Genomic DNA, 24,795 nt, shown 5'->3' with positions numbered 1-24,795 from the left:
CAAACAAAACAGAAAAGATTGCGATGCGTGCAGAGACAATGAGCATTGCTCGTTCCCGCGCGTATATTTTCTAAACTAACCGTATTCTCAGCTTCATCATTGGCTGGTAGCCTTTTATAGTTCGCAATGACTGGCCTTCCCAATGTTTTCCAAAATATTGCACTCGCAGACTTTTTTTTTTTTATGCTCTTGAGGTCAATGCGGATGAAAGCAGTTGGAAGAAACAGTTAGGGTAGCCACTTGTTCGATAACAACAAAATAAACGAATAATCTACTCAAGACAACAATGATAACTGAGTCAGTCTGAAGCAGGTAGGCATATAACCTTATTGGCTAATGGTAGGCACTATGAACAAAAATATAACGACGAAAACTTTGACTCTCGGCGCACAGTTGTGAACTTCATTTTACCGAAGTCTAGCCCTCCTTTCGCCCCCCTCATAAAAAAAAAACAAACACAAACATCATTTTAGTAGTTAGAATGGTCAGACGCAATCCTGGCCACATGACGTTTTCTCATACTGTTCAGATCAAGACTAATAACTTGCATAAGCTACTAGCAGCGCACAACGGCGCACGATCATCGTATCCATATTTAAAAGCGTAGATACGCAAGTCTCAGTCGGTTTATAATGGGCCCTTCTAAATAACGTTTACAAACGAGAGAAAAATAAAATAAAATAAAATACTAGTTAAGTTTGTAACTGTTTTGCATGAATTGATGCATGCATATTGTATATCATTATGAAACGAGTTTCTCCCGGAGCACCGGATTTGTTTAAGGCAGAATGAATAGCGATGGTAAATTTGTTTTTATTATTAGAACATTTATCCCGTTGTTTGCAGGTACTGAAATCATACTGTAGCACAGTAATATACTTGAGGTACGTCAGAAAAGGAATACGTTAAAGCCTATTAGGTTTTCGAGCAAGAAAGTATGACAGCATAATCTGCTTAACATAAATGTATTAGTTTGAAAGGAAACTTTGCGCCGGCGTTCATTGGGTATGCCTAGGCTATGAATTAGTCACGACTTATACGGAGTTTTGCTTCCTTTCACTACAAAGTCATGATTAGAAATAAATGAAAGCTTTTTTTCCCCTAAATACCCAGTTAAAATACATATAAAGAGTGATTGCTATTACCGGGTAACGCGTCAAATGCGAAGCTTCTCCTGTTCGTTGTGCATGGAGTTAACTCAAACTTTATATTTGTATTGGTCCTTAAAAAGATCGCGCTGCAACTTCCGTTATGAAGTTCGCAAAATTACCTAATAGATATTGATTTTCGCAAATAAAAAATCAAACACAATATGACTTTAGGTATGAACCAAACACGATCTGGTTTCATGCCGCATTCATTTAAAACTGGACTGGGAGGAGTTGCTCTCGATCTCGATGGCGATGACGCCCAGACGGTGATGTGACAACAGCTAATTCTAAGCGAGGAAACGGCAACTGGAGGAGCCAAAGCTCGCGCCACCACGCTCCGCTTCACATCAATTCCGACCGCAGTCGAAGCTACGAATCAAATGAAGTTAATCAAACAGAGCGAAAAGAGCAGCCTCATGGCGCTCGTCGGCTCTATGCGTTTGCCATCCCATAGCAGACCGGTCACACGCAGCTTATGCGGCGGGAGTCTGCGCAGTTCTCTGCGCGTGATTGGTCTCAAGTCGGTGATTGCAAATGCACAAAGACCCAGGGCGCCGTTACGATGCACCCTTGGCGCTGTTGATTGTCTCCATCGGATCCTGTGCTAAGCGCAAGTTCGTCAGCTTCTTGCGCAGGGGTTTCGATGACGTCAGAACGGCGAGCTTTTATTGGCCGATCGAACAAAACAAAAAAATCGTGGGTAGACGTTCAGGCATCCAGCATTGAGGTCTCCCACCATCCTTTCAATGAAAGCCAATCAGGACGCGGCGATGTTCTTACGTCACCGCACCCCTGGGCAGGAAGCAGACGACTTTCTCTCCGTATAGCGTTGACTGCGATCGGAATTAATGTGAAACGGAGTACGAATAGCGCTTAAACATCATCCCAGTGATATCGAGCGCCGACACAGATCAGACGGGACTGCTGGGTCAGCCTCTGGCTGGGTCTCTCTGTCCGGTCAATGTGGCGAAGGACGATGCGGCGTAGGGCTCGGGCCGAATGGCTGAGCGAATGCCATACTAGCGTGATTACGTTACGAAATAATCGAGGAGGATGTTCGAGAGGAGCCTGTTCTCGGGCTTTGAATATTGTCGGTAGTGTTGGGCCGTGACCAGATGTGACAAATAAAAGCGCTCCGATACGTCACGGTGTTTGTTGCGGTTCGTTGCGTTTTACATTCGTTATAGCTTGCCGTCGATGGAGACGTCTTCTTTAAGTCCTCCAGTTTTGTATCGTGAGCATGCGTCGTAAAGCTTTTTGAGTCTCGTAATACCAGAGTCATATGAGAACACTGAACATGTTTTAATCAAACCACATACAAGTAATTGGATAATCTCCTCGTGCCATGTGCAATGCTTAGAGCAAATATGACGAGCCAATTGGCCTATTGTCTAAAGGTCAATCATTGAAGTACCAGATAGCATTAAATGCAAAAATATAAATAAAAATTACAAAGCACCTCTAGGGCATAATGAGAACCTCGAGAATGTGGGATTAAACGTAGCTTGAGAACAAATATATGAATGGTAATTAAGGATGTTTAGTTGATTAGCGAACCAACTGGAACGGTATCCAAACTAGTAATACCCACGTGAACCGATTAGTTCTCAACGAAGGCGCCATCTATATAATGAATGTCTATTGTTAAGCATATCTATATGTATTGAAAGCAAACACCCTATATATACAAACCAGAAGGCTTCACGCCTTTAAGGACATAAAAAAAAGGTTTTACATAGACCTATCGCTACAGATTTTCAGCACCACCCTTTCGAGTAATATATATTTTTTTTCATCGTAAAAGAAAATGCGTCTCTGCGGAAATGCCTTCACTTTTAGAGGGCGCGTGAAGGGCGTGGAAAAAAGGTGTTCTGGTGCGGTGCGGCAAGGGGACCTTAAACCCGCTCCTGACAGCTCTAAGATAGTTTCTTTTAGTAATTCCATAAAAAAATATATTATTGGTGTATTCATACCTTTTACGTGGGGAGACATTCTTGTAACTTAAAAAAAAAAAAAAAAAAAAAAAACATTTCGCTTGTTGTTAGATGTTGACGAAAACAAAGCAACGTAATTGTAGCCGTCGTAACTTTGGAAGCTGTCGCTTGAAAATGTCTAGCTTTCAATTGTCGAGTGCACAAGGCATTGAAGGAGTTTCAGGTCCGTATGAGTTCCAAAACTTAAAGTTAGCAGAACAAAGCATGAATAAATGTATTAAACCAGAGGCTTTGATAAATGTATTTCTCTCACCTTTATGTAGTACGACTGTGCCTATTAAACCCTTATTTCTTTCCTTCTGTTTTTTTTTTCAGGAGACCCTACTAAATCAGCAAGATGACGGAAGCCGAAATGCTCATGGAGGTAAGAAACCTTCACGTCTATAGAGAGAATTTTAAACTCCAGTTTTGGGTATAGAACAACGTTAGATATATCACTGATTGATGACTGACTAGTAACATTTCAAGGGTCTACTTAAAAGGACAATGAAGCGGTTCTGTATTTAGGGAAAACACCTAAAATCGTCTTTATTTGCCTCCAGGATCACGAATATAGAGATTATATTTACATTTGGCGCATGGAGCCTGCAGAAAATTATTTTCAAAGTACCGCTGAAACCCCTCCTTCCCGGAGCGTGACGACATATTAGGAGTTTTAGGAGTCCCCACTCTCGGTCATCTTCAGAGCCAGTCAAAGCTATGCATGCCATTCTTGCTATCTTGAAAAATGTCAGAAAAGTACGTCACGACTAATATCAGTGCGGGGGAATATACCTGGCAAGTTTAGATTGCACGCGCTGGCACACGAGTGACACGCGCTAGGCGGACGAGAGATCCTAATATGACGTAACGACTGGCCGGAGGTTTTTCGTGTTTTCTGACATTTAGTTACATCTTCGGGCAAAACGAACTTGATATTCAAAGTTACGGGATAAAAATTATTTTTAATTTACCTCCAACTTGTTTTTCTAAAGAATCTCTTTAGTTACACTTTAAGGTTAACTAAAATAAGAATAGCATCAATACTCGAATCTCGTTCACGTTGTTATATTTTCTAATACACTGAAGCGGTAGTTCACTTAATGCTCCTATTTAATACTACTATGCGGTAGCTATATGTCTTATAAATAGTAGTCTAGAAGGACGATACAAGACCCCCAAATAATCGCCAAGATTAAGACGTTAACCAAGATAAAAATGAAAGAGTGCATAACGAAGCTGCGACATTTGTTTCAGGAAGAATGGGTATGGAGGTATTATTGTCATCACAAAATTCTCTTAATTTTAAATTATTGCATTTTCATAGAAAATGCATTTCTTTCAAGCGAATACGGAACACATACTAAACGAATAAAAATAGATAAAAGTACGATTTTGTAAATGCGATCTATTTTTTTTTTGCAAATGTCGAATAACTTTTTGAAAAATTGGATAGTTCTGCTGTATATGTAACGGTTTGAACTCCTTCTTTCCGCATACATTTGAATAATTAAACCGGCTGCCAAGTAATTCGGTTTTACTGCTTCCGAATTACTTGTTTTTAGATATTTGTAAACTGATAGTAATTAGTGCTTCCTTGCCATGTTTGTGTTTGTCTCCCTCTAAAAGTCGACCTTATTAATGCTTTATTATTTCTGTGCATTTGCTTATATAGTTACGTGTAAATGTTCGCATATTTTATCTATATTTTCGTATATTTAAATATTTGTGGCTTTACCACTTTGCTACGATAAGGCCCTCGGAGCGCTTCAGGTTATGCTAAAGATATAAATGAACTGCTGGAATATTGTAAATTATCTTAGTTGAACCAACTACACGATGATTGAACAAACGTCAAGTTGTCCTAAGTATTAAAATAAAGAAAATGGCGGTACGGCATTAACCTTGGTTTCGATTAGATATCTTGCAAGCCAGAATGTATTCGAAATATACCTAAACACCTTTAATGGTGGAGGTAATATATAGATATGCGTTGAAAATACTATTAACCGTGCACATCAGTTTGTTTAGTCACACCGTTGTACAATTCGATAGCTTTTATTAAAACTAAGCAACAGCAGATGCGCATGTACTACAAATTCCAAGTGAATGTTTCATGAGACCCAATCATCAATAAACAATAAAAATTAAAAGGCACTGAATACATGATTTTTATGTCAACCTGGTTGATTTAAGAATTTGTGTATCACTCCATTTCGAAATAATTTGTCCGCTATTTTTAAGAATAGTAGTGCAGATAAGTATTTTAAGATAAAGTGACTCATTTCAATTTCTGAATGATTCTCAGGAGAAACTCCGCAAAAAGAAGGAGGAGGAGGAGGAAATGTGGGCTGAGTACTTGGAGCAGCGCAAGAAACAACGCGCCAAGGAGGAGGAAGAGCTACGAAAATTAAAGGAACGGCAGGTAAGTAATTTCGAAAATGCTAAGTAAACTACCTGAAGAAAGTATAATTTTTAAACATAAGGCGTGTTACTATTTCTTTTGAAGATATTAGCCTACTTGCTTTACTCGTCTGGTAAGGAAAATTATTAATGATTGCATAAAGGAGGCCTAAAAAGTATACACTCCTAGTGTGCTTTCATATAGCTAACCTGAACTGATAAGTGCAATTATTTACTTAGCAGAATATGCGGCGTCTCTAACAATGAAATAATATTAAACTGGCTCTGGTAAACTCATCGTATAAACATGCAATTCAATTAATTTATTTAAGGAATGCCCGAGAGTAAATTGTTTGCTGCTCAAGTGTGACATGGAACATCGCGTACTAAAAAAAAAATACAACTTGATCAGTAAATTTTTGAAATGTGGCTTCCTATATAACTACACTAGATACGCTATATTGTATATTATGTGAAAAAAGAGTGTAAAATGGTAGCTCCTAGAGCAGTTGCGTGAATACTGTATTTTCTTTTGCATTTCCAGTATTTTAAATTTAAACCAAATCGGCCTAAAAAGATGTCTCTATCTTGGTTTTTACGCAGATCGCAATTATTTTTACTTAAATATGTGAAACAGATATTAACTGTTTGTATCCTTCAGGTCGTAATTTTGGAAAATTTACGTTATTGTAAACCCACGAGCAGTGCAGAAAACGATGGACTATGTGAGGTCAGGCTCAAAATGATATTAGTCGTATTACTGTTGTGGGACATTTGTGCAAAACCCTATAATCTTTTTGGAGTGCATGATTTTGACAACTGATTATAGCCATTTTTAAATCGGCTATAACTTTGAAAGTAATCCCGATAAGGAAACGTCATTTAATAGAAAATCGAACACTTAAAATATTTCTTAGAAAACAGCATGACATCAAGAAATCCAAAGTGAGCTTGTAAAGTGCTTGTATTTTTGTTTTTTTGTGGCTTTTTTTAGTTCCTTTCACACAATATTGCGGCTTTTATTTCTTCGAGCGTGGCTAATTTTGTTTTTTCAATCTGCTTTTTGGGACACGTGTTTTGATGTCGTTTTTATACTTGTCTCCTCTGTCTTTTTTCAGGCCAAGCGTAAATTACAGCGTGCTGAACAAGAAAGCAAGATGAACGAATACAAGAGGAAGCAAGAAGAACAACGAATTCGAGAAATGGTATGTTGACAAGAAACCGAATGATCACAATGCATATAATAACCCGACCTTAACTATACTCTTAAAAAAGCGCGTGTGTCTACGTTCCCGCACAACACTCCAAGAGCCAATTACCGTCACTTACGGAGGCAGCTCAGCGAATGACGATGGTGAGACATATGCTTAGACCCTAAAACGCAGTCTGAGTTGTGACATTAAGCAATGCATAACGTAACGCTTGTATCGCTTAATGTCACAACTCCGACTGCGTTTTTTGGTCTAAACATATGTTTCGGCATCGCCATTCGCTGAACTGCCTGCGTAAGTTGCGGTGATTGGCTCGCCGAGTGTTTTGCGGGAAAGTAGACGAACGGGATTTTTTTTTTAGAGTGGAGATGTAGCGTATGCAGTTTCAGAGACGCGAATCGTAGCTCATATTACAACTAGACATTATATTGCTTAAGAAAATCGACGAAACAATTTCCAAAAACTCAAATCTTTCAGATTGATATAACAATACAGACTGTAAACATTTTATACAAAACTCATCGATTAATTCTGTAATATTTTAAAGTGTGGTAGCTGTTTTATTATACATTTTCGTGAATAATTTAACTCGTGTTCAAACCTCCTGCATTTAGGTGACCCTAATAAGTTATAGATGTAAATATTTAAGTTTATGCTCAATAATAAATATTTGACTCTCGAGTCATTTATGGAATCTAGCTTACATGTGTCTAATTACCCATGAAAGTCCTCGTTCTTTAACCGAGAGAATTAAAGAGTGAAAATAAATCAAGGTTTCGAAGCATTTCACTGCCCCGGAAACGATCTTTCAAAATGAACGAAGACCTTAATCTTCTGATACTTACATTATTTGTGCACAAAAAGGGAGCGCTGAAGAAATCTTGCAGATAGTTTTCGAACATGATACGGCTTGTTTTGCATCACGTTGTAATGTTCAATGTGCGAATGAGAGACACTATTGAAATCTTACATGCGAGCGAGCTATAAAAGTTTAATTTAGGGTGATATTGCACTAGACCTTTGCTCCTCTCAATTGAAGGACTAACCTTTACAGTTGTAATAATTAAAGTAAATTTAGCGTATTTAAGGCGAAAGAATAAAAACAAATTTTATGCTTACTATACATAAGTGTATTAAACATCTCGAGATCTGCTTAACAAAGCGCCATTAATAAGATATAAAGGCTTTGGAGGTTGATCTTCCTCCATTTCTAAAATGTACTACGTTCTTCTGTCTAAACACGCTTGAGGGAGAGTAAACTCAGCAGTGCACACAACTGATGTTTAAGAGATTTACATGAAGTTTCGCGTTAACTTAGACCTTTAAAAGGCAGAATGAATTGGGCCAGTGAACAAGATATACGCGATTCACTACTACCGGTACCCGTTTTCACCTCAAGAAAAAAGAAAGTTCTGCTCATTGTTCACACGCCGCGCGAAGTGGTTCTTACAACATTGTGTTGTCAGAGGAAGAAGCGAGGATTTTTTGGTGTTTGAAACGTGCACGTCCTGATAAGAAGACACATACATAATCTAAGATTCACCTAGATACCTCTTCATTTTCTAGATAAAGGTGGAAGTTAGTAATGCTCGGCGAGTAGCCAGATTTCGTTTACTATGGTTCTTGAAGTAAAAATAAGTATAGTACCCAGAATTTTATGCTTTTCATCAAAATTGTAACAGCTGAATACTTCTACACTTAGCTTTTTCGTGCAGGGCCGCCGATATTGATTCAAACTGCTCCATATTTTACCGTACATTGCGATACCCGAAGTTTTGGTGTTTCTTGACACCTACATGTGTGTCATGAAAAAAACTGATGTCATCTTTTTTTATGCGCAGCAGCCATAGAGAAACAAAATTTCACTGGAAAAATTGACTTCGCGAAAAAGTTCTAAAACACAAGGTTGCCTTTTTTATGCTATGTACCCTGGTGCGGGCTGAAACGACGCACGCTTAAAGACAACACAAATGGAAAAGGTAGAGCGGCAGACAATGGACGAAAGGAGAGCTACGGCACCCCGCTGCAGCGAGATGCCGAAGCACACTTCTTCCGACCGAACGAGTGTGTTTCGGGCCCTCGCCGCTGCGAAAGCTGTGCGCTGACGGCCAGGTTCGCCGAGAAACGGCTCTCTGACGCTCTGTGCTACCAGATCCACGCTCTCCAAATCTGCGACCGGGCACTTTGTGGCTCCGTCGTCGAAATGTCAGGCTTTGTGAGTATAGAGGAGGCTATGGCTGGAGGCCTGGCGTTCGAAAAAGACGCTTCGCCGTTTTCCCCTTTTCAGTGACTAGTGAGGACGCAGTGCTTGACTTCTAATGATAGAGGTGGGGGCTGTAGAGGAAGTATCGGCATCGCCAATTTAGTAATACAAAATACATCTATACAATTATTATTCTGTTCTTTCTTGTATACTTCAGGAAGAGAAGAAATCCCGAGAGGCCGAAGCGAAGCGGAAGCGTCTCGAGGAAGCCGAGAAGAAGAGGCAGGCCATGCAGGCGGCCAAGGAGAAGAGGGAGCAGGAACCCGTCAAGCCCAACTTTGTTATCAGCAAGCGCGAGGGAGACGAAATGGGCTCGGCGCTGGGAAGCTCCGGCTTGGACAAGGTAGGAGCTCCCTGCGTTTAGAGGATCAGGAATTCATTGCGCTCTACACCTTGAATATTCATTTTAGTGCTACGGTTATGTGCTTTGTGACTGAATTGATGTTTACTCATAAAATATATATATATATATAAATTTTCGAAAGAATGAAATTACCAAATATCACCCTAAAAAAAAAGCCCGTACATCCGCTTTCCCGCACAACCATCGGAGAGCCAATCACGGCAACTTACGAAGGCAGCTCGGCGAATGACGATGCCGAAACATATGCCTAGACCAAAACACGCAGTCTGAGTTGTAAAATCAAGCAATGAAAGCGTGACGTTTTGCATCGCTGAATGTCACAACTCAGGCTGCGTTTTTTGGTCTAAACATATGTTTCGGCATCGTCATTCACCGAGCTGTCTTCGTAAGTTGCCGTGATTGGCTCTCCGAGGGTTGTGCGGAAAAGCGGATGCACGGGCTTTTTTTTAAAGTATAGTTTTATTTTCTTCATCCGTACATTTTAGCATTAAAAGTGCATTAGATGTCAAGCACGAATCTGTGTGTGTGACTACAGATAGGTCGGGTGCTTTTGACCGGACAGTGAAGACAATATGGGAGTATGTTTATTGCGCTGACGTTTAAAATATGTGATTGTGTACTTCTCTGGGTACTTATCAGCTCAAGTTATTACAACAGCAAGCGGCATATCAAGTAAATAGTTTTTTTTTTTTTAATTCAAGCAAACCACGGAATTTAACACAACTACTGCTCTTGCTTCTTTCGAGAAGTCGTCGTCTTTTCTTAAGGTTTAGGCGTCCTCTTCTACATGAGGCAGCATAATGGCAGAATTATCGCTGGCGCAGGGTGACTATTATCAGGGTTAAACATGTAATTTCGCTCTTGCAGTTGTCCACAATTACATCATTAGCATGGCAAGCAATGGTCTTACTTCGGCCCTTAACATTCTCAGGGTTTTCACGTGGTAGGGTTATGTTATAAAAGGCTAGGGTACGTTCGAGTACACTTTAAATAATATGGCATTGATATGGTCTCAACTTTCTCCCGGCTACAAGCGGCCTTGCCCGCACCTTTTTATTAAAAGTGAAACGGTTGCATAGCAAGCTTCGTGATTTTTATTTTTATATGTGGATGAACTTCTTAGAAACTTTAGTCCCGTCTTAGAATGGGAATAGGGAGGTCTCCTCACCCATACGACGCAAGCAAGGGCGTCCTATAAATCTAAAAAAGTATCCCACTTAAGAAAAAGAAAAAAAAAGAACGAAGACAACAACAAAACAAAAGACCACCACCTTTGCTCTTCAATCTTTTTATTTCGGAGGGGAGAGGCCCAGACGAGGCGGCTTAGAGACGGGAGGGAGTTGATACCAAGTAACCGGAAGATTCCTTCGAGCGTAGTGGCTAGGAGGAGGTCGGTGTTTGTAATAACTAACTACTTAGGTTTTGGCGTCCGCCGCAGTTTGCCAACATCATGTACGCCCGCGGCGAGATGGGCAAGACCAAGGAGCAGATGGAGGAGGACAAGAAGGCCATCCTGTCCTTCCGTGTGAAGCCTTTGGAGATTGAGGGCCTGACCGTCGAGCAGCTGCGGGACATGGCCAAGAAGCTCTGGGAGAAGGTGGTCGCCCTCGAGTCCGACAAGTACGACCTTGAGGAGCGCCAGAAAAGGCAGGACTACGACGTGAGGCTCTCCTGCTTCTCTACCTCTTGATTTATTTATTTAAAAATACTAAAGGCCTTTTTCAGGATCAGTCAAGGTGTACATAAGCAGCTATTCATTAGAAAGATACAGTGGGTCTTCTTCCATGGAAGGCACTCGGAAGAGTGAATTGCTGCAAGCTACGGGGTAACTCGGCGAATGACAAGGCTAAACATATTTCTAGATCTATAAAACAATGATAATACGTCACTCACAGTGCCACAACGCTGGCTGTTTTATTAAGCATAAATATGTTTTAAACCTTGTCCTTCGCAAGCTCCCCGTGTTGATTACAGTGATTGGTTCCTCGAAGGGGTTTGCGGAAACGTAGATGCTCCAAACGTTTACCAGTGTATTAATACGTTGAGATAAAACTTTTGCGTTCTGAAATTATCAAAACGAAAATAACGTGCACCATCATAGGGCCTGCTAATTGCTTCGAGCACGAATTGTGAAAGAGGGTAGGACACTGAGCGTGGAAAAGCTTCACCAACGTGCATAAACACTTTTATGCAGCTGATTATTTCACAAAATGATTGGTTATGATTGTAAAATAAATAAATACTCCATTTCAAGTTATATAACTTTCCTCAAGGTCTCTGGGGCAGAACGCATTTAGAATTTGTTGAATGTGTAGCGGAGTTTTATAACGGAGTTAAAAGTACACATTTGACAGAGATATGTCTGGGTGGGAGTGATTAATTAATAAAAAGTTCAAACACCAACCAAGCCCTTTTATAGGAACCCTCAGTGAATAGAAGGGCTTGGTTGGTGTTTGAACTTTTTAATAATATAACGGAGTAATCCGTTATTGTGGTTTACATTGGCGCATTGAGTTTTCTTTTCAGAGCACTATTTATTTATTGACTGTTCTGTTTGGTTTGTGGCGTACACAAAACAGCTGAAGGAGTTGGCTGAGCGTCAGAGGCAAATCAACCGGAGCAGAGCACTGAAGAAAGGTCTCGACCCTGAGTAAGGATTCATTTTATTTTTTTTTTAATTTGCCCTACTCTTGATGTCATACAACTTTTGTCGATATATTTCTTCCTCTATTTGTTCTGTGATTGACTGTTAACAATTTATATCTTTGAGGACTCCCAGCTTTTGTTTATATGGTAATTTGTTTATTTGTTGTATGATTCTCTTCTGCTGAGGAAATGTTTTTCAGAAATGATTATAAAACGTGTTAATATTTCAAGAACATTCGGGAGCAACACGTCAAATTTGCCAAACTATACTTGATTGACGTCATGTTGGAGGGGGCTAAGACCCAACCTTAGTTTATAAGGGATCGTTCCCAAGAGCGGTGTGTGTCTTGTGTTGCGGCATGCATTGGGCAGGAGTATTCTCATACGTGCGTAGGTTCTCGGGTTTTTTGCGGACTGTTAAAAGTCTCCCACTGCTACGCTTTGTGTCACCATTGCATCGCGGCCTTGAATGACACAAAATCAAACCTGTCGACCTTCTGGAGTATCTTCATAAATTTTAAACAAAGAACGTTTTGAGACACACTGTTTTAAAATTATGCAATCCCAAATTCACGCTTTAGTACCGGATTGGAATCGTTCGCGTGGAATAGTAGGAAGAAGTATATTTATTTTAGGATGAACACTAAAAGTCAGCTCTCATTAACAAATGAAAGCAGAAGCCCAAATGTTTTTGTAGGCCGTTATCGAGTTAAAACTGTCTGGTTTAAAATTGAAAAAGGGTTGCTGCGGGCCATTAGGGCATTTGATTGTCGAAGGCAAGAAGCAGGAGAAAGATAATTATTTTCTCTCTCCCCCTCCACTTTTTTTTAAAACTTGGTTTAATCAAATGTCCCAGCGACCCAGAAAGACGTTTCCGCAATTCTTGATAAAAAGCTCTTCATCGATATATCAGCGTACGTTTTTTATTTGTCTTCACTTCGGCACTTACCACCGCCAGTCCGTCTGCTATGCTGTGCCCGGACATTTTGAGGGCCGTCTACATTGTTTTTTTCTTCCACCGCCGTCTGCGAAAACCTGTTTTCGTCTTCCATTGAGTTTTTTATCCCAAATCTTCATATGTACTTTTTGATACTTAATATATATGTTAAAGAGTGGAAGCTCGTTATACATTTCTATTCGGATATTATTTGAGTCCGCGGTTACGTTTGCTATGGGTCATCATTTGTTGATCAACCGGCCGCCTTCGGGCATACACCAGCGCATACTTGGAGATGGCAGGCATGTCATATGTGCTGCCTATCGCTGCAAAAACAAGTTCTTCTGATGTGTTAGAAAATCCCTCTTTCGCTTCCCGAAGACCGAACAAACGTGAGAAGATAAGTGGCTGCAGAAATTAAATTAAGCTTAAACAAACAACTGCAAAAAAAAAAAGTGAAGGTCCTTTTTAATGTTGGTGCTTTCCATTGTTTTCCATAAGCGTTGCAATGATAGTCGTCGTTGAAGAGGTTTTTTGCTGGGTGATTTGTATCTTTCTATCGTCTGCTAATTTTTTGTTTTATTCGCTGTTGTTCGCTACTTGTTCCCGATTTCGCTTTATTTTCGTCTCAGGGGACCCCATTTTTTCTGAAAAGTTCGCGAAATGTTGCAAAATCATTTTTCTCGTTACTTCGTTGGTGTTTGTCATGTTGCAGTGGCTGGTGCGTTTTCTCTGGTAATCTTAACGTATTGTTTACGCACATTTTAGTGATCACCTATTTAGGTAAGAAATTGTGACAACGCAGTGCGTAATGGATCAACAGTAACCTTTTACGACGTAGTTCGAGCAGCTAATCGCCTTTCTTCCGTGATCCCCTGGGTGGCGTTTGAGACGCTAAATAAACTGCTCTATCTTTGTTTATGCGCGCGTTCTTATTTGATTGTCGTTGCAGGAGCGGAATGACCGTAACGAATTGTTTCAACTGTTAGGGTGACGAAACGGGGCTCGCAAAGCGTCTGCTTACGTAGACTCCGAGCCCGCTAGAGGTGTTCGCCGCAGCTCCCATGGGATTTCGGAGGAACTACGCCGTATTTACTGGTAGCCACAGCTGCGTGCTCGACTGCTTAGCGCGAGCTAATGACGAGCTACCACAGTTCATTTGCGACGTGCATGCGACATCATCAAGATTGCCGGTCTTAGCAATGTAAGCTCGGTCAGAGCGCGACCACTGAAGCAGGCGATGGAGCGGGCGATGGAGCGGGCGATGGAGCAGACGATGTAGCAGACGATGGTACTCATCCGGGCTGCCTAGGGGGCGCTGAGGGGATCTACTAGTGATGACGTTTAAAGGAGGAAACGCGCAGGCCTTGTGTTCTAGGTGGTATTGGTATTACTTTCTTGAAGGCGGAACCTCTGTTTTATTTTTGATGTATCACCAGGTTAGCAAAACATTTATGTAAGAGAGCGTGAACGGTTTATGTAACGCAAAGTCTTAATTCGGCATATTTTTATTCCAGGGCTCTGCAGGGAAAGCACCCGGTAAGTTAACACATTGTATGCACTCTTGGGGCACAGGCTTAGTAAAATTCAATGTTGGTCAAACTATTCTCTGTCAGAAAACGTGTTTTAAGGGCCGGCGCCTGATGAAAGCTTACGATTCCCAACTGCGACAAAAGAATACACAACCATTATAACTTTTATTTTAAGAACGTTATTGTATGTCGAGCAAGGGCAAGTCGTCAAAAGTAGAAGGTATTTAATTTGTACGAAGAGCCTAGAACGTCCATATCTTGGCGTATTTCGTAAAAGTTTGTCGTCTTTTTGTTTTTTGTGAGCTCTGTTGTTAAGCAGTATTCGAACACACTGTTGTTGCAGCCCTTTATGGGAGGTCCATCAAACTCTATACTCTTCACTCAAAAATGTTTGATACTCCTTAAAATATCATATATTACCAATAAACACGACAAAGGGATTCATTTTTATTGCGATATATCTAGGGCTTTTACATGTGCACTCGACTGCATTCAAATGAGCAAGCAATCTCAGTATGGTTTTAATTTAAGGGCAATATTTTATTTCCGGCATGCGGGTTCTAATTACATATCCAATAGCGGCTATCGACTAAACGTGCAGTGTAAAGTATATCAAGTCTTCAAGTAATAAAAGTATATATATACAATTTGCCTAATAATCCCCACGAATATTCATGCTGCGAGGGCAAAAGAAGAATTATGCCAGCTTTCGAGAAAATAGGTTTTCTCTAACCCTCTTTAAAAAAAAAGTAAGTTAATCACATTTATTGTGTTTGAATAGGCAGCTTGTAGTCTCAACCGAAGAATGCTTTGTATTTGCGATACGCCGCAAAATCAATATTTGTACTACCGCACCCATGATGACCGCTCCAAATATGAGATAGGGAAATTCCATCATAGTGAGCCGAATATATGTTCGAAGAGATGGAGTAAAAAAACAAATCGCTGTTTTGTTGAGCATTGTTTCCACTTCTTAAGAACAAGAGGATAATTTGCGTGAGCTTGACTACCCTACAAAAATATTTTCAAAACATACCTTGTTGATCCGACAAAGCGCAACAGAAACGAAGACAAAGTAGAAGGGTGCATACAGGGGCTTACTCTCAACTGCAGTTTTTATTGAAAAGAAACGCAGAAGCTCCCTCCTACTTTACAATTCTACTTAGTCTTCGTTTCTTGTGCGCTGTGTCAAATCCACTAAGCATGGACCAACTATGGTCCGTTGCAACTCAAGAAGGTAGTGCGAGAAAAAGGAACGCCGAGGAGGAGGAAGCAGACGCAACGCTAAAGAGAGGAGGAGGTTTCCCCTTTCTTCTTCAGCGTTCCTTCTGCTTCCTCCTCCCCAGCTCGTCTTTCCCTCGCCCTACCTTCTTGAGTTGCAACGGACTGTAGCCGGCATCGCAACCCTAATACAAAACATACCTTGGGTTTGAACCCTGTTAGCGGCAAATTTACCTTAGATCAGTTTTTGAGCGGCTTTCTATTCACATGTTGATGTTTTCTTGTCCTAGGCTCATAACTTCTTTATATTATCAACCCGAAATGGTCGACATACCTAGTGTGTATAAAGCGAGGAATATGCGGAGGCTGCTACACAAGTGCAATTTTGAGCTCGTGCTCTTTGCTTTGTTAAGTATTTCTTATGTTTTATACTTGTAAGTTACTCGCAGGTCCCATAGTTCTAATGGAATAATGACAGCAATAAAATACCGTAATATAAGCTTCGACCTATTTTCGATAGAACCAATATATCGTAGTGCAAAACAGGTGCAGACACATTTTCACCTTAGGGTGAACCGCGGAGGACGGTAAGAGCCATCGATGCCAATCCAATGCCATCCGGCTATCACGTGACGTCCAGAAGAAGCGCAGCGATGTGCGAGGTTGTCTACTCACGTGATACGCTCATCAGAGCAGGGTTGGCTCAGATGGCTCGTAGCGTCAGATGCGATCCATCTTAAGATGAAACGGAGTGTACAGTATCGACTTTCGCTCACTAACACTAGCTATTAGCCCAAGATTCAGGTGTCGAGCAAGTACGAGCGCCGACTGGACCGGCGATCCTTTGAGGACAAGCGGGAACTGTACGACGGCGTGAGTAAGGGTGTCGTGTTGCTCATGGTGTCGTGCCGTGCTTTTCTCTCTCTCTCTCTCTTTCTGTCCCCTCCTCCTCGTCGTCGTCGTCTTCACTGCCGTGACGTCGCTTCCGGTGTTGCTCAATCCGTGGCCGCTGTGACGTCACTGCCGGTGTCGCTTCGATCCGCCAGCCCAAGATTCAGGTTGCCAGCAAATACGAGCGAAGGACAGACCGACGTACCTTCGTTGACAAGCGTGACCTGTTCTCCGGTGTACGTAACTTTAAGCAGAAGAAAAAAGCCTGTTGCCACCAGGACTTGGAAAATACACTATTAGGGCCTCCTTGAACTAATGCACTCTTTTGCAAATTAACAACTTAGAAACTCATGACTTGAAAAGTGACGTAGACAGTGACTTTAACAAAAAGAATGAAAAAAAAGAAGACAATATAATTCTAGTAAACGCGCCTAATTTTACGCGCTTTCGCATAGATGGGCGTCATTATGGCCCCAGCATTGTTCTTTTTTTTGTACGAGTGACATGTTGCTTACATTACTTACCTTGAACTCTACACTATAAAATTATATAACCTGCGTGTTATGGATATTTAAGGTTGAGTTAGTTTAATTTGTTTGGAAAGCTAATGATTGTTGCACAATTACTACTTTCTTCCGGAACCTGGAGGGTGTTTCACAGTCCTAACATACTTACTTACTACCGCACTTTCGGTTTTACAGACATTCTTCTTTTCTTCGCAGTGTCAAGAAGCACAAATAGGTATATTGGCGTCCGTCACCAAAATATTAAAGTAAAACTTTCCACACAGTACAGATGATCGTATGTGCCCAAATTAATAACTAAGGCAGGCTATGAGAACGCATCATGGTTCATTTAGACAGCAAGATTATTCGCTCCTCCTAAACACGACGCATTTTGAGAGCTTCGAACTGAGAATAACGTCCGTTAAAAACACAGTACACAAAAAAAAACAAAAAAAAACAGACACAACACACAAATGATTTTTCTTTTTTGTAACCATTCTTGGTCTGTGGTTTGTTACGGTAGTTGTTCACCCGCTTGACTGTGTTTCTACCCTTACTTGAGAGCAGCGCTTTGAAGAATCAAACACGAGACACAATTTGAGCAACCAGATTTAAATCTATCTTTCTACAACAATTTAACTTGTCGCATAATGTCATAACTTGAGTTTGCTAAGTAATGAATCGCCACCATTAAAATATCGCGAGACTTTACTGCCCATCGGCATTTATGAAACTTGAGGTCACACCCGACCAGATCTGGGCTTGTGCTTGCAACGAACCCCCTTTTTGTGATTCCACACGCACTGCATGCTTGTGCATCCAGGAACTTCCTGCATGCCTGAAGCCTCGTGATGCACTTGAGGTACCAGCCATTGATCTTTCTTCGATAAGCAAGACAAAATTCTTAATTGGGAATTCATAACCATGCTGCATCTGACGCTTCGCTAATATACGTAGCTTTTTCAGGGTTCTTAAAACAAAACTTATCTTAGCTAAATGTCAGCTGTCACCCTGGGGCTCTTAGAATGTTGAGGACTTAAGAAAAACTTTTACATTATTTCTTTCTTTGAGTTAAATATTTCGGACATTATAATAATCCAAGCAAGGAGGGCAGAAAGAAAGCCTGGGTAGTAATTGCCAGTTTAAAAGGTGCGGGGTGTGAAGACTTCTGCGTATATAATTATTGTTCTGCAGAAAATGCGGCTGTGACGTTAGACAATGAGAACGCAAAAGAAAAAATTCTGGAGCAAGAAGCGTAAATTTATTAAGTCACAACCTTTGTTTCTTAAGCTGTCCGCGACTATTAATTATACGCCTACACAGCGTTAACGAAATAACATAAATACCTTAAAAGGTTTAAGACAAAATAAACAAAAAACGCTCAGTAACAACCATTGAACAGATTTGCAAGTGATAGGATTCATAACAGAACCACTTGTATTAGTTTGCATTTTCACTGTTTAAGTTCTTTGTGGAGAAAGATGAATTGCTCGTAGTCCAGTCTACCACGAGGCAAGCCTGCGTTTTCATTTCTGAGAGCCTGTGATGTGAGAGCGGCACGCATGAAATACTGTTTTTCGTCTGTGTGTTTGCGTTGGTATTGGCTTTATCCCCCTAAGTCCGGGAAATGACATTCGTAAAGTGTTTTTACTTGGGTCAGCAATTGAATAATTGTGTGTGGGTCAGATATGAAAAACATGTGGGCACCGGATAGATATTGTACGGCCAAAGTGGGAGTTTGAAGCCCCCGGGGAGCTTGCGGTGCACTCCAGCAATGTGTACATGTATACATTGCTGGAGTTTGTTTCAGTACGTTGTTTGTTCGCAGGATGGCAAAAAGTTATTTTAAGATTTTTACTTTTATGTAGTCGCATTGTGCCTAACTTGTTTTGTGAAGTGGCAAGCGGGGAAAATAACGCATCTCGTATATGGTTCTAATGCTGGCGAAAGCGCCTACCTATACAATTAGCACACCTCAGGCAAACGTTACGTGTTTGCGTCTCTGCTAAGGAAATGGTAATAGAATAATTGAGGGTAAATAAAATAGCTTGACGTATCACTTCACAAAGAAACATTTTGGGCAGAGATTTTCGCAGTTAAATCGAAAATAAACCCTTCCTGCAGAAGTAAAAGAAACAAAAAGGCAATAAAAACAAGTTGTAAGCTTGCTTTTCTATTCTTTGAGTGGTACCTAATTCTTTGTGTTTCCTATTGCTTCGCAACGAAGAATATTGCGTAACTAATAGAGTCTTCAGTGTAAATAAAAACCAGGAACTTTCAACTTAGTTGGTAATCTTCAATCTAGGAATGACCAGGCGTGTCTCGTTTCAAAGCACACCTTTCGCCCGTACAGTTTGCAGTTTGCGAACTCCGCTGGGTATCTTAGTCGTCATTATTACTCTAGATCTGTTAGGCAGTATACTTTCGGCTGCGTCGGAAACATAAAACATTCAGAAAATATTTTTTTGTTTTTTGGTTTCAAGAGTCCGACTTGCAAAGCTCCCAAAGGTTTACGTTCAGGTTGCTATTTATATTTACGGTGTTTAAATATAACAAGGCATTTCTAGTAAAGGGGGGTGAGAGTAGAGAGTATACAATAATGCCCATCTAATTTTATCGCACTGTGGTTTGCACATAAGGTAAACCCGTATAGTGAGCAGACATGGCGAAACCTGTGTTTGAAACAAAAGACAGATACGGTAGTTTTAAAAATTGTTTTCCATATTTCAATGCTTACCTTTTGTGAGCTGCCATTTGCTGACAAACGGCAGCTTTTTGTTTTCTTGTATAGGGCGCATTCACGTGACTTCAATCCGCCATCTTGTTGTCCGATGTCAGTTTTATGGTGGTTATAGTGAGAGATGTGGCGAGCAGAAAATCGAATGCATGGCATTTGTTCATGACGCCACGCGATGGCTCTGGCACCCTGCGCGTGCTACAGCCCTTCCATGTGCTTGCGTTTGTCTTGCAAGTACCGCCAAATGCGCCAGTGCACGAGGCCCGTGTCTCGAGTGGTCTTTGGAAGCAGATGGCAGCGCAGCACTAAAATGAGCTGCCCTGGGAAGCGAATTGTGGCGCAGTAGCCGCTCGCGGCACGTGTCTCGCGCGTTTCCACAACAATGGTTGGCGGTACTTGAAAGCATAAATTTTATCCAGGGACTTTACCGCGTGCCACTTGAGCATGCGCGGGATCTAGAAGAGCGTTCTGCGTCAGTACACGGAGTGCGAGACGCTCTCGTACCCCGCGCTCTCGTGCGCAACACTTCAGTGCACAACAAATACGGAGTGGACGCTTCACGCAACGGCCCTTTAAGGCCTGTTCACACATGCAGCGGAGCGCTACAAGCATAGCGCTGATCTCGCGCTAAGCGCGTGCTCAAGGTAGCGTTCACCTGCTTTGTATCGCACCGTCTGAACTGTTGCTCATGGCAGACGATAAGTAGCCGACGACACGTGAGTAGCGCTACATGAGCGCTTCGCTGCATGTGAGAACCGGCCTTTAAGCAGAAATGCACCCGTAACCTTGCCACAGCGTCACTTTTTCGTCATGAAGCGGCGGCACGGTGAACTACCTAAGGACGGGGAGCGCTCAAGAACAAATTCGTCTGCTTCTTGCACCGGGATTGCGATGATGTCACAACGCTGAGCTCTGATTGGCTGATTGAAAAAAAAAAAGTGGGTAGACCTTGATGCATCTGGCACTGCAATCTAGCCCCTATCCTTCCAATCAAAGTCGTTCAGAGTTTGGCGTCATTCCGACGTATACCGCAACTCTTGCGCAAGAAGCAGACGACTTGCTCTCTGCATAACCACCATATCAGCGTGATGGGACATACGCTTATGTGCACTAGGAATTTGATGGTGTCACCTTCTGCATGCAGTAGCCAACTCACACCAACAAAATGAAGGACTGAACATCGTAAGTAAAAGCACCCTATATGTCCGCTCTGGCTCAGGGTCTGGAAGCCATGACGGACGCCGAGATGGAGAAGATGTGGGAGGACAAGATGAACAGCTTCAAGGAGCAGTCCCGCGGACAGCTGCCCAAGTGGGACCCCGAGAACCCTAAGAACAAGCAGGTGAGCCACATCCGTCGTCTGGAAGAAGAGGACGACGACGAAGAGCTCGTGCCTGTCTTCGAGCCCCCCAAGCCGGAGCCCCCCAAGCCCGCCGCCCCGCCGCCGAAGCCCGCCCAGCAGCAGGAAGAGGAAGAAGAAGAGGAAGAGGAGGAAGAGGAAGAGGAGGAAGAGGAAGAAGAGGAAGAAGAGGAGGAGGAAGAGGAGGAAGAGGAAGAAGAGGAAGAGTAAATCAAGGAGTCAAAAAGTAAGAAGGCATTCGAGTTTTTTAGTAGGGCTATGAAATTAGGCTTTTTTACTTATTGAGCGCAATGTACATATCGAACAGCGTTCCCATTGAATTCGTGTTCAGTTGGTGCTTCACAGATTGAATAGGTGCCCAACACTTACGCAGCGTTCGGATACGTCGCCAAGCGCTGCGCCAGAAGCGCAATCATATAATGAATGTAGTTGTTCCCATGGGTTTGGTTCTGAACTTAGGCGCAAGGGCGCGACGGTTTGGCCTGATTCCGGTATTCTTTCACAAGGTAAAAACTTTGGACACCCGTGCGCTGGCATACCTTGAATACCGCTGTACGTTGTTTACGCGCACTCTTCCGTTTTTCAGAAGTGCTGCAAAAAGCTCTTTCTGCCTTAGTATGGCAGCAGTTTGAAGGAAACAAACGAGAAAACCGAGGAGCGGTCACCCCCTTACTTCGCTTCTGATCGTGTTAAAATGCCACGCACACGGTGATGTGAAAAGTGTAAATAAGTCTTGTTTCAGCCTAGCCAGGAGGCAACGTAGAAGCTCTAAATGATGCTGATCTCGAACTCAAGGATGAGCGACAAAAATTAATCTTACAAGATGCAATGCTTTCGTAAGAATCCTGAATACATAATGTGCTCATGCAATTTAAGCAATTAGTGGGAAACCCGTCGAAGGCAAAATATAAAAAAAGCGCGTGTCCATACTTCTTACAGTAAGTTAAATGGTCTTGCAGTTCTTTACGACCCACGCCGACCTTCATGCAGGACAGAGTAACATTAACACTCTAGAAACTAATTTACAAATGATATCGTGAACACATCCAACGAGGGACTCAATCACTTCAGTTAATCATGGAGAGTAGGGAACTTTGATACTGGGATCTACTTTAAAACAGCTAAGATATATGCTAGAATCTAAGCATACATTTTTTTCATGCGTTCGAATTGAAGGTCGGACTTAAAATAGTTTATTTTATTTTATTTTATTAATTTAGCTGCAATCTTTTTGCAGATCTTACCAAATCGCTGCGCATGTGCCTTCTCTCTCAAGCCGGTCGCGACAGCTAATATTCGTCTAACATCCACAAGTTATTTCAAAAGATGTAGAAAGCAATTTTATATTTTTGTTTCTGAATTTGGGATTACCAAAATAAGATTACATTTTCATCAATGCTTACTCGAGAACCATTATCATAATTTTAATTTACGCTTGAGCCGAACACTGCTATCTAGATTACTGGTTCGGGCACAATATACGCAATAAGTGGCCACCAAAATACGAAACCCCGAAGAGCGGCACCAACGTCCTGAGAACCGTTCTTATCCGCTGTAAAACCCACGTTTGCAAAACGGAGGCTGGCAGTCTTCCACTGACTGTTCAGAACCGGTCTGGTGAAATACGCTAATTGAATAAACAACTTAAGATAGAGCTTCGCTAGACAATCACCGTTTAACTTAATTATAGCTTGAAAACTTCGGCTGAAGCCCTTTTTATTTTTAATGTAAAACCGCCGCGTAGATTTCCTCTCGATTACTTGAGAAAGCAATCACTATCTGATAGAAAATAGTCTACATACGATAATAGGAAAACCGTATTGCGTTATTCTCGTATGTTTATATGATACTTTATTCAAAACATATCAAGCTATATCATATCGTAATCTAAAGTTGTTTATTTGAGATTACCTTGAAGGAAAGTGTTCCTAACCTTGACTGATAGTCAAGAAATAACACGAGCACGTGTTATTAATGGGTACAAGCTCGAGATTTTAGACGCTAATTCTATCGATAATACTAACGCGGAAAAAAAACCAAGGGGTAAAATATAAAATGAGCACATACATTACAAATAAATTTTTATGATAGCTTTAGGTAACGTTACTGGAATATCTTTTGACTTTTGCGAGACTTGAGAGGAGCCAAAGGTATCATATTGCAAGCCACATCAACGCATTTTCAAAGCAAACACTAATGATGCATACGCTTTCAGACACACTGAAACGTTAACCCTTTAGAAAGGCTCAATGTGATTTTCAAAGAAGTTAGTTACTATTTACAGTGAATGGGGTAGCAGTTTTACAGAATAAAAAATAATCATAATCCTACATTTTTTTTGTTTATACATGATCACTTTCGTTTTTTTTCTTCTATTTGTAGCTGTCCTTCTATTTGTATTCATTAGACGTTTGTTGGGGATGCAGGAAAGAAAGGGAAATAAAATCTTTTGACGAAGCAAAATTTAATGAAAAGGAGGCCACGTGTTGGTTTTGTAGTGCGAAGATCTTGTGTGTCGGACTTTGTTCACCATACGTGTATTTGCTGTTGCTTATCTGCCATGCCAGAAGTCATATATTGTTACTATTTGCTAGTTGACTTTACAAATGTATCTCCTCTAGTTGACTGTAAACATGCACGTCATATTTTGTTGTCACAGCGCCATTGTGCTTTATTGGTACAAATTGTGTGTTTGGATCTTGAAGACAAAAATTTAAACGGCCAAAATTTCTGTCATCTGGTTTTTTTTTTTCTTTGAAGTTTAGTTCGTTTTAAGACTGAAAAATTTCAAGGTTTATTGCCATCAGCGAGACGTATAGCAGACGTGTTAACACTTTCGTTTTCGGAAATCAAGCTATATTTAATTATTAAAAAAAAAATACGTGAATGTTTTTTTTTTTTCTTTTTTTACAGAATCCAACTCTTCACGACGAACAACTCTGTCAAGCTCTGAGGTCGATGACTTCCGGTCATTTTAAGAAACGAGCGAGACAAACGAAAACAATAAAGCATGTTTAAACTCTAAAATCAAAAAGAGCCCTTTGCAATGTTGCTTCCAACAAAGACAAGAAGAGTGCTGATGTAATAATAAAAGCAATGAGCTCTGGGTACTTATTTCTAACGGACTATAATGTTCATTGTGATGGATCCGTTTAACATTCTTTTTGTTCGGTGCTTCTTGGAGGCCGGTGTTTTATTCTATGTGACATGCGAGCTGGCCGTGTTTTTATATTATAAACATTGGTTGCATGCTTCGTTTGTTTTGTTGAGTTGACATCCTGTTTGATATTATCATTGTCCAAGTTGAAGCCACAGTAAATGGGCTAAAGAAATAAACTGTTTTAAAAATTACTAATTTGTGTGTCGCTTTCGTCTATGACGAAGCTGCTCAGTCCATGACGACCGACTTTGTCCTTTTAGCTGCTGATTTAATTTGTAGCTTTGCTTGATTTCCTTGATTATTTTATAGGTGCAGTAGAGATATAAGATTATAAATTATTTTCGGGGACGATCATGAAAAGATAAAAATTTATGGGTATCTGGTATTTATTAATTAGAAATTATTGAACCGTAAAAGTATAAAGTGAGAAAGAAATGGTT

At 41.0% G+C, this 24,795-nt stretch overlaps 1 protein-coding gene across 3 annotated transcripts in view; it reads left to right on the top strand.

Moving 5' to 3' along the window:
- The window catches only part of LOC8042748 (troponin T, skeletal muscle), a 34,436-nt gene extending 9,886 nt beyond the window's left edge, over positions 1-24,550 (top strand). The window contains exons 2-11 of one of the 3 annotated variants that reach the window (XR_005798363.2): positions 3,461-3,509; positions 5,433-5,549; positions 6,646-6,732; positions 9,159-9,344; positions 10,804-11,025; positions 11,945-12,015; positions 14,466-14,487; positions 16,494-16,828; positions 21,055-21,421; positions 24,109-24,550. Coding sequence is in view for 2 of the 3 variants with exons in the window: in XM_029993161.4 (XP_029849021.1) it covers positions 3,483-3,509; positions 5,433-5,549; positions 6,646-6,732; positions 9,159-9,344; positions 10,804-11,025; positions 11,945-12,015; positions 14,466-14,487; positions 16,748-16,828; positions 21,055-21,405 (1,164 nt within the window). In the remaining variant the exon portion in view is untranslated. The remainder of the gene's footprint in view (positions 1-3,460; positions 3,510-5,432; positions 5,550-6,645; positions 6,733-9,158; positions 9,345-10,803; positions 11,026-11,944; positions 12,016-14,465; positions 14,488-16,493; positions 16,829-21,054; positions 21,422-24,108) is intronic. The other 2 variants (XM_029993161.4, XM_029993160.3) reach the window with 2 other exon arrangements.
- Positions 24,551-24,795: the final 245 nt, after the last annotated feature.

The sequence above is a fragment of the Ixodes scapularis genome, unplaced genomic scaffold (genome assembly GCF_016920785.2).
Source record: "Ixodes scapularis isolate PalLabHiFi unplaced genomic scaffold, ASM1692078v2 PGA_scaffold7__128_contigs__length_106722199, whole genome shotgun sequence".
In the NCBI taxonomy this organism is placed as follows: Eukaryota; Metazoa; Arthropoda; class Arachnida; order Ixodida; family Ixodidae; genus Ixodes; species Ixodes scapularis.
Note: the sequence above shows the minus strand (reverse complement) of the source record. Positions and strands in the feature narration are given on the sequence as shown.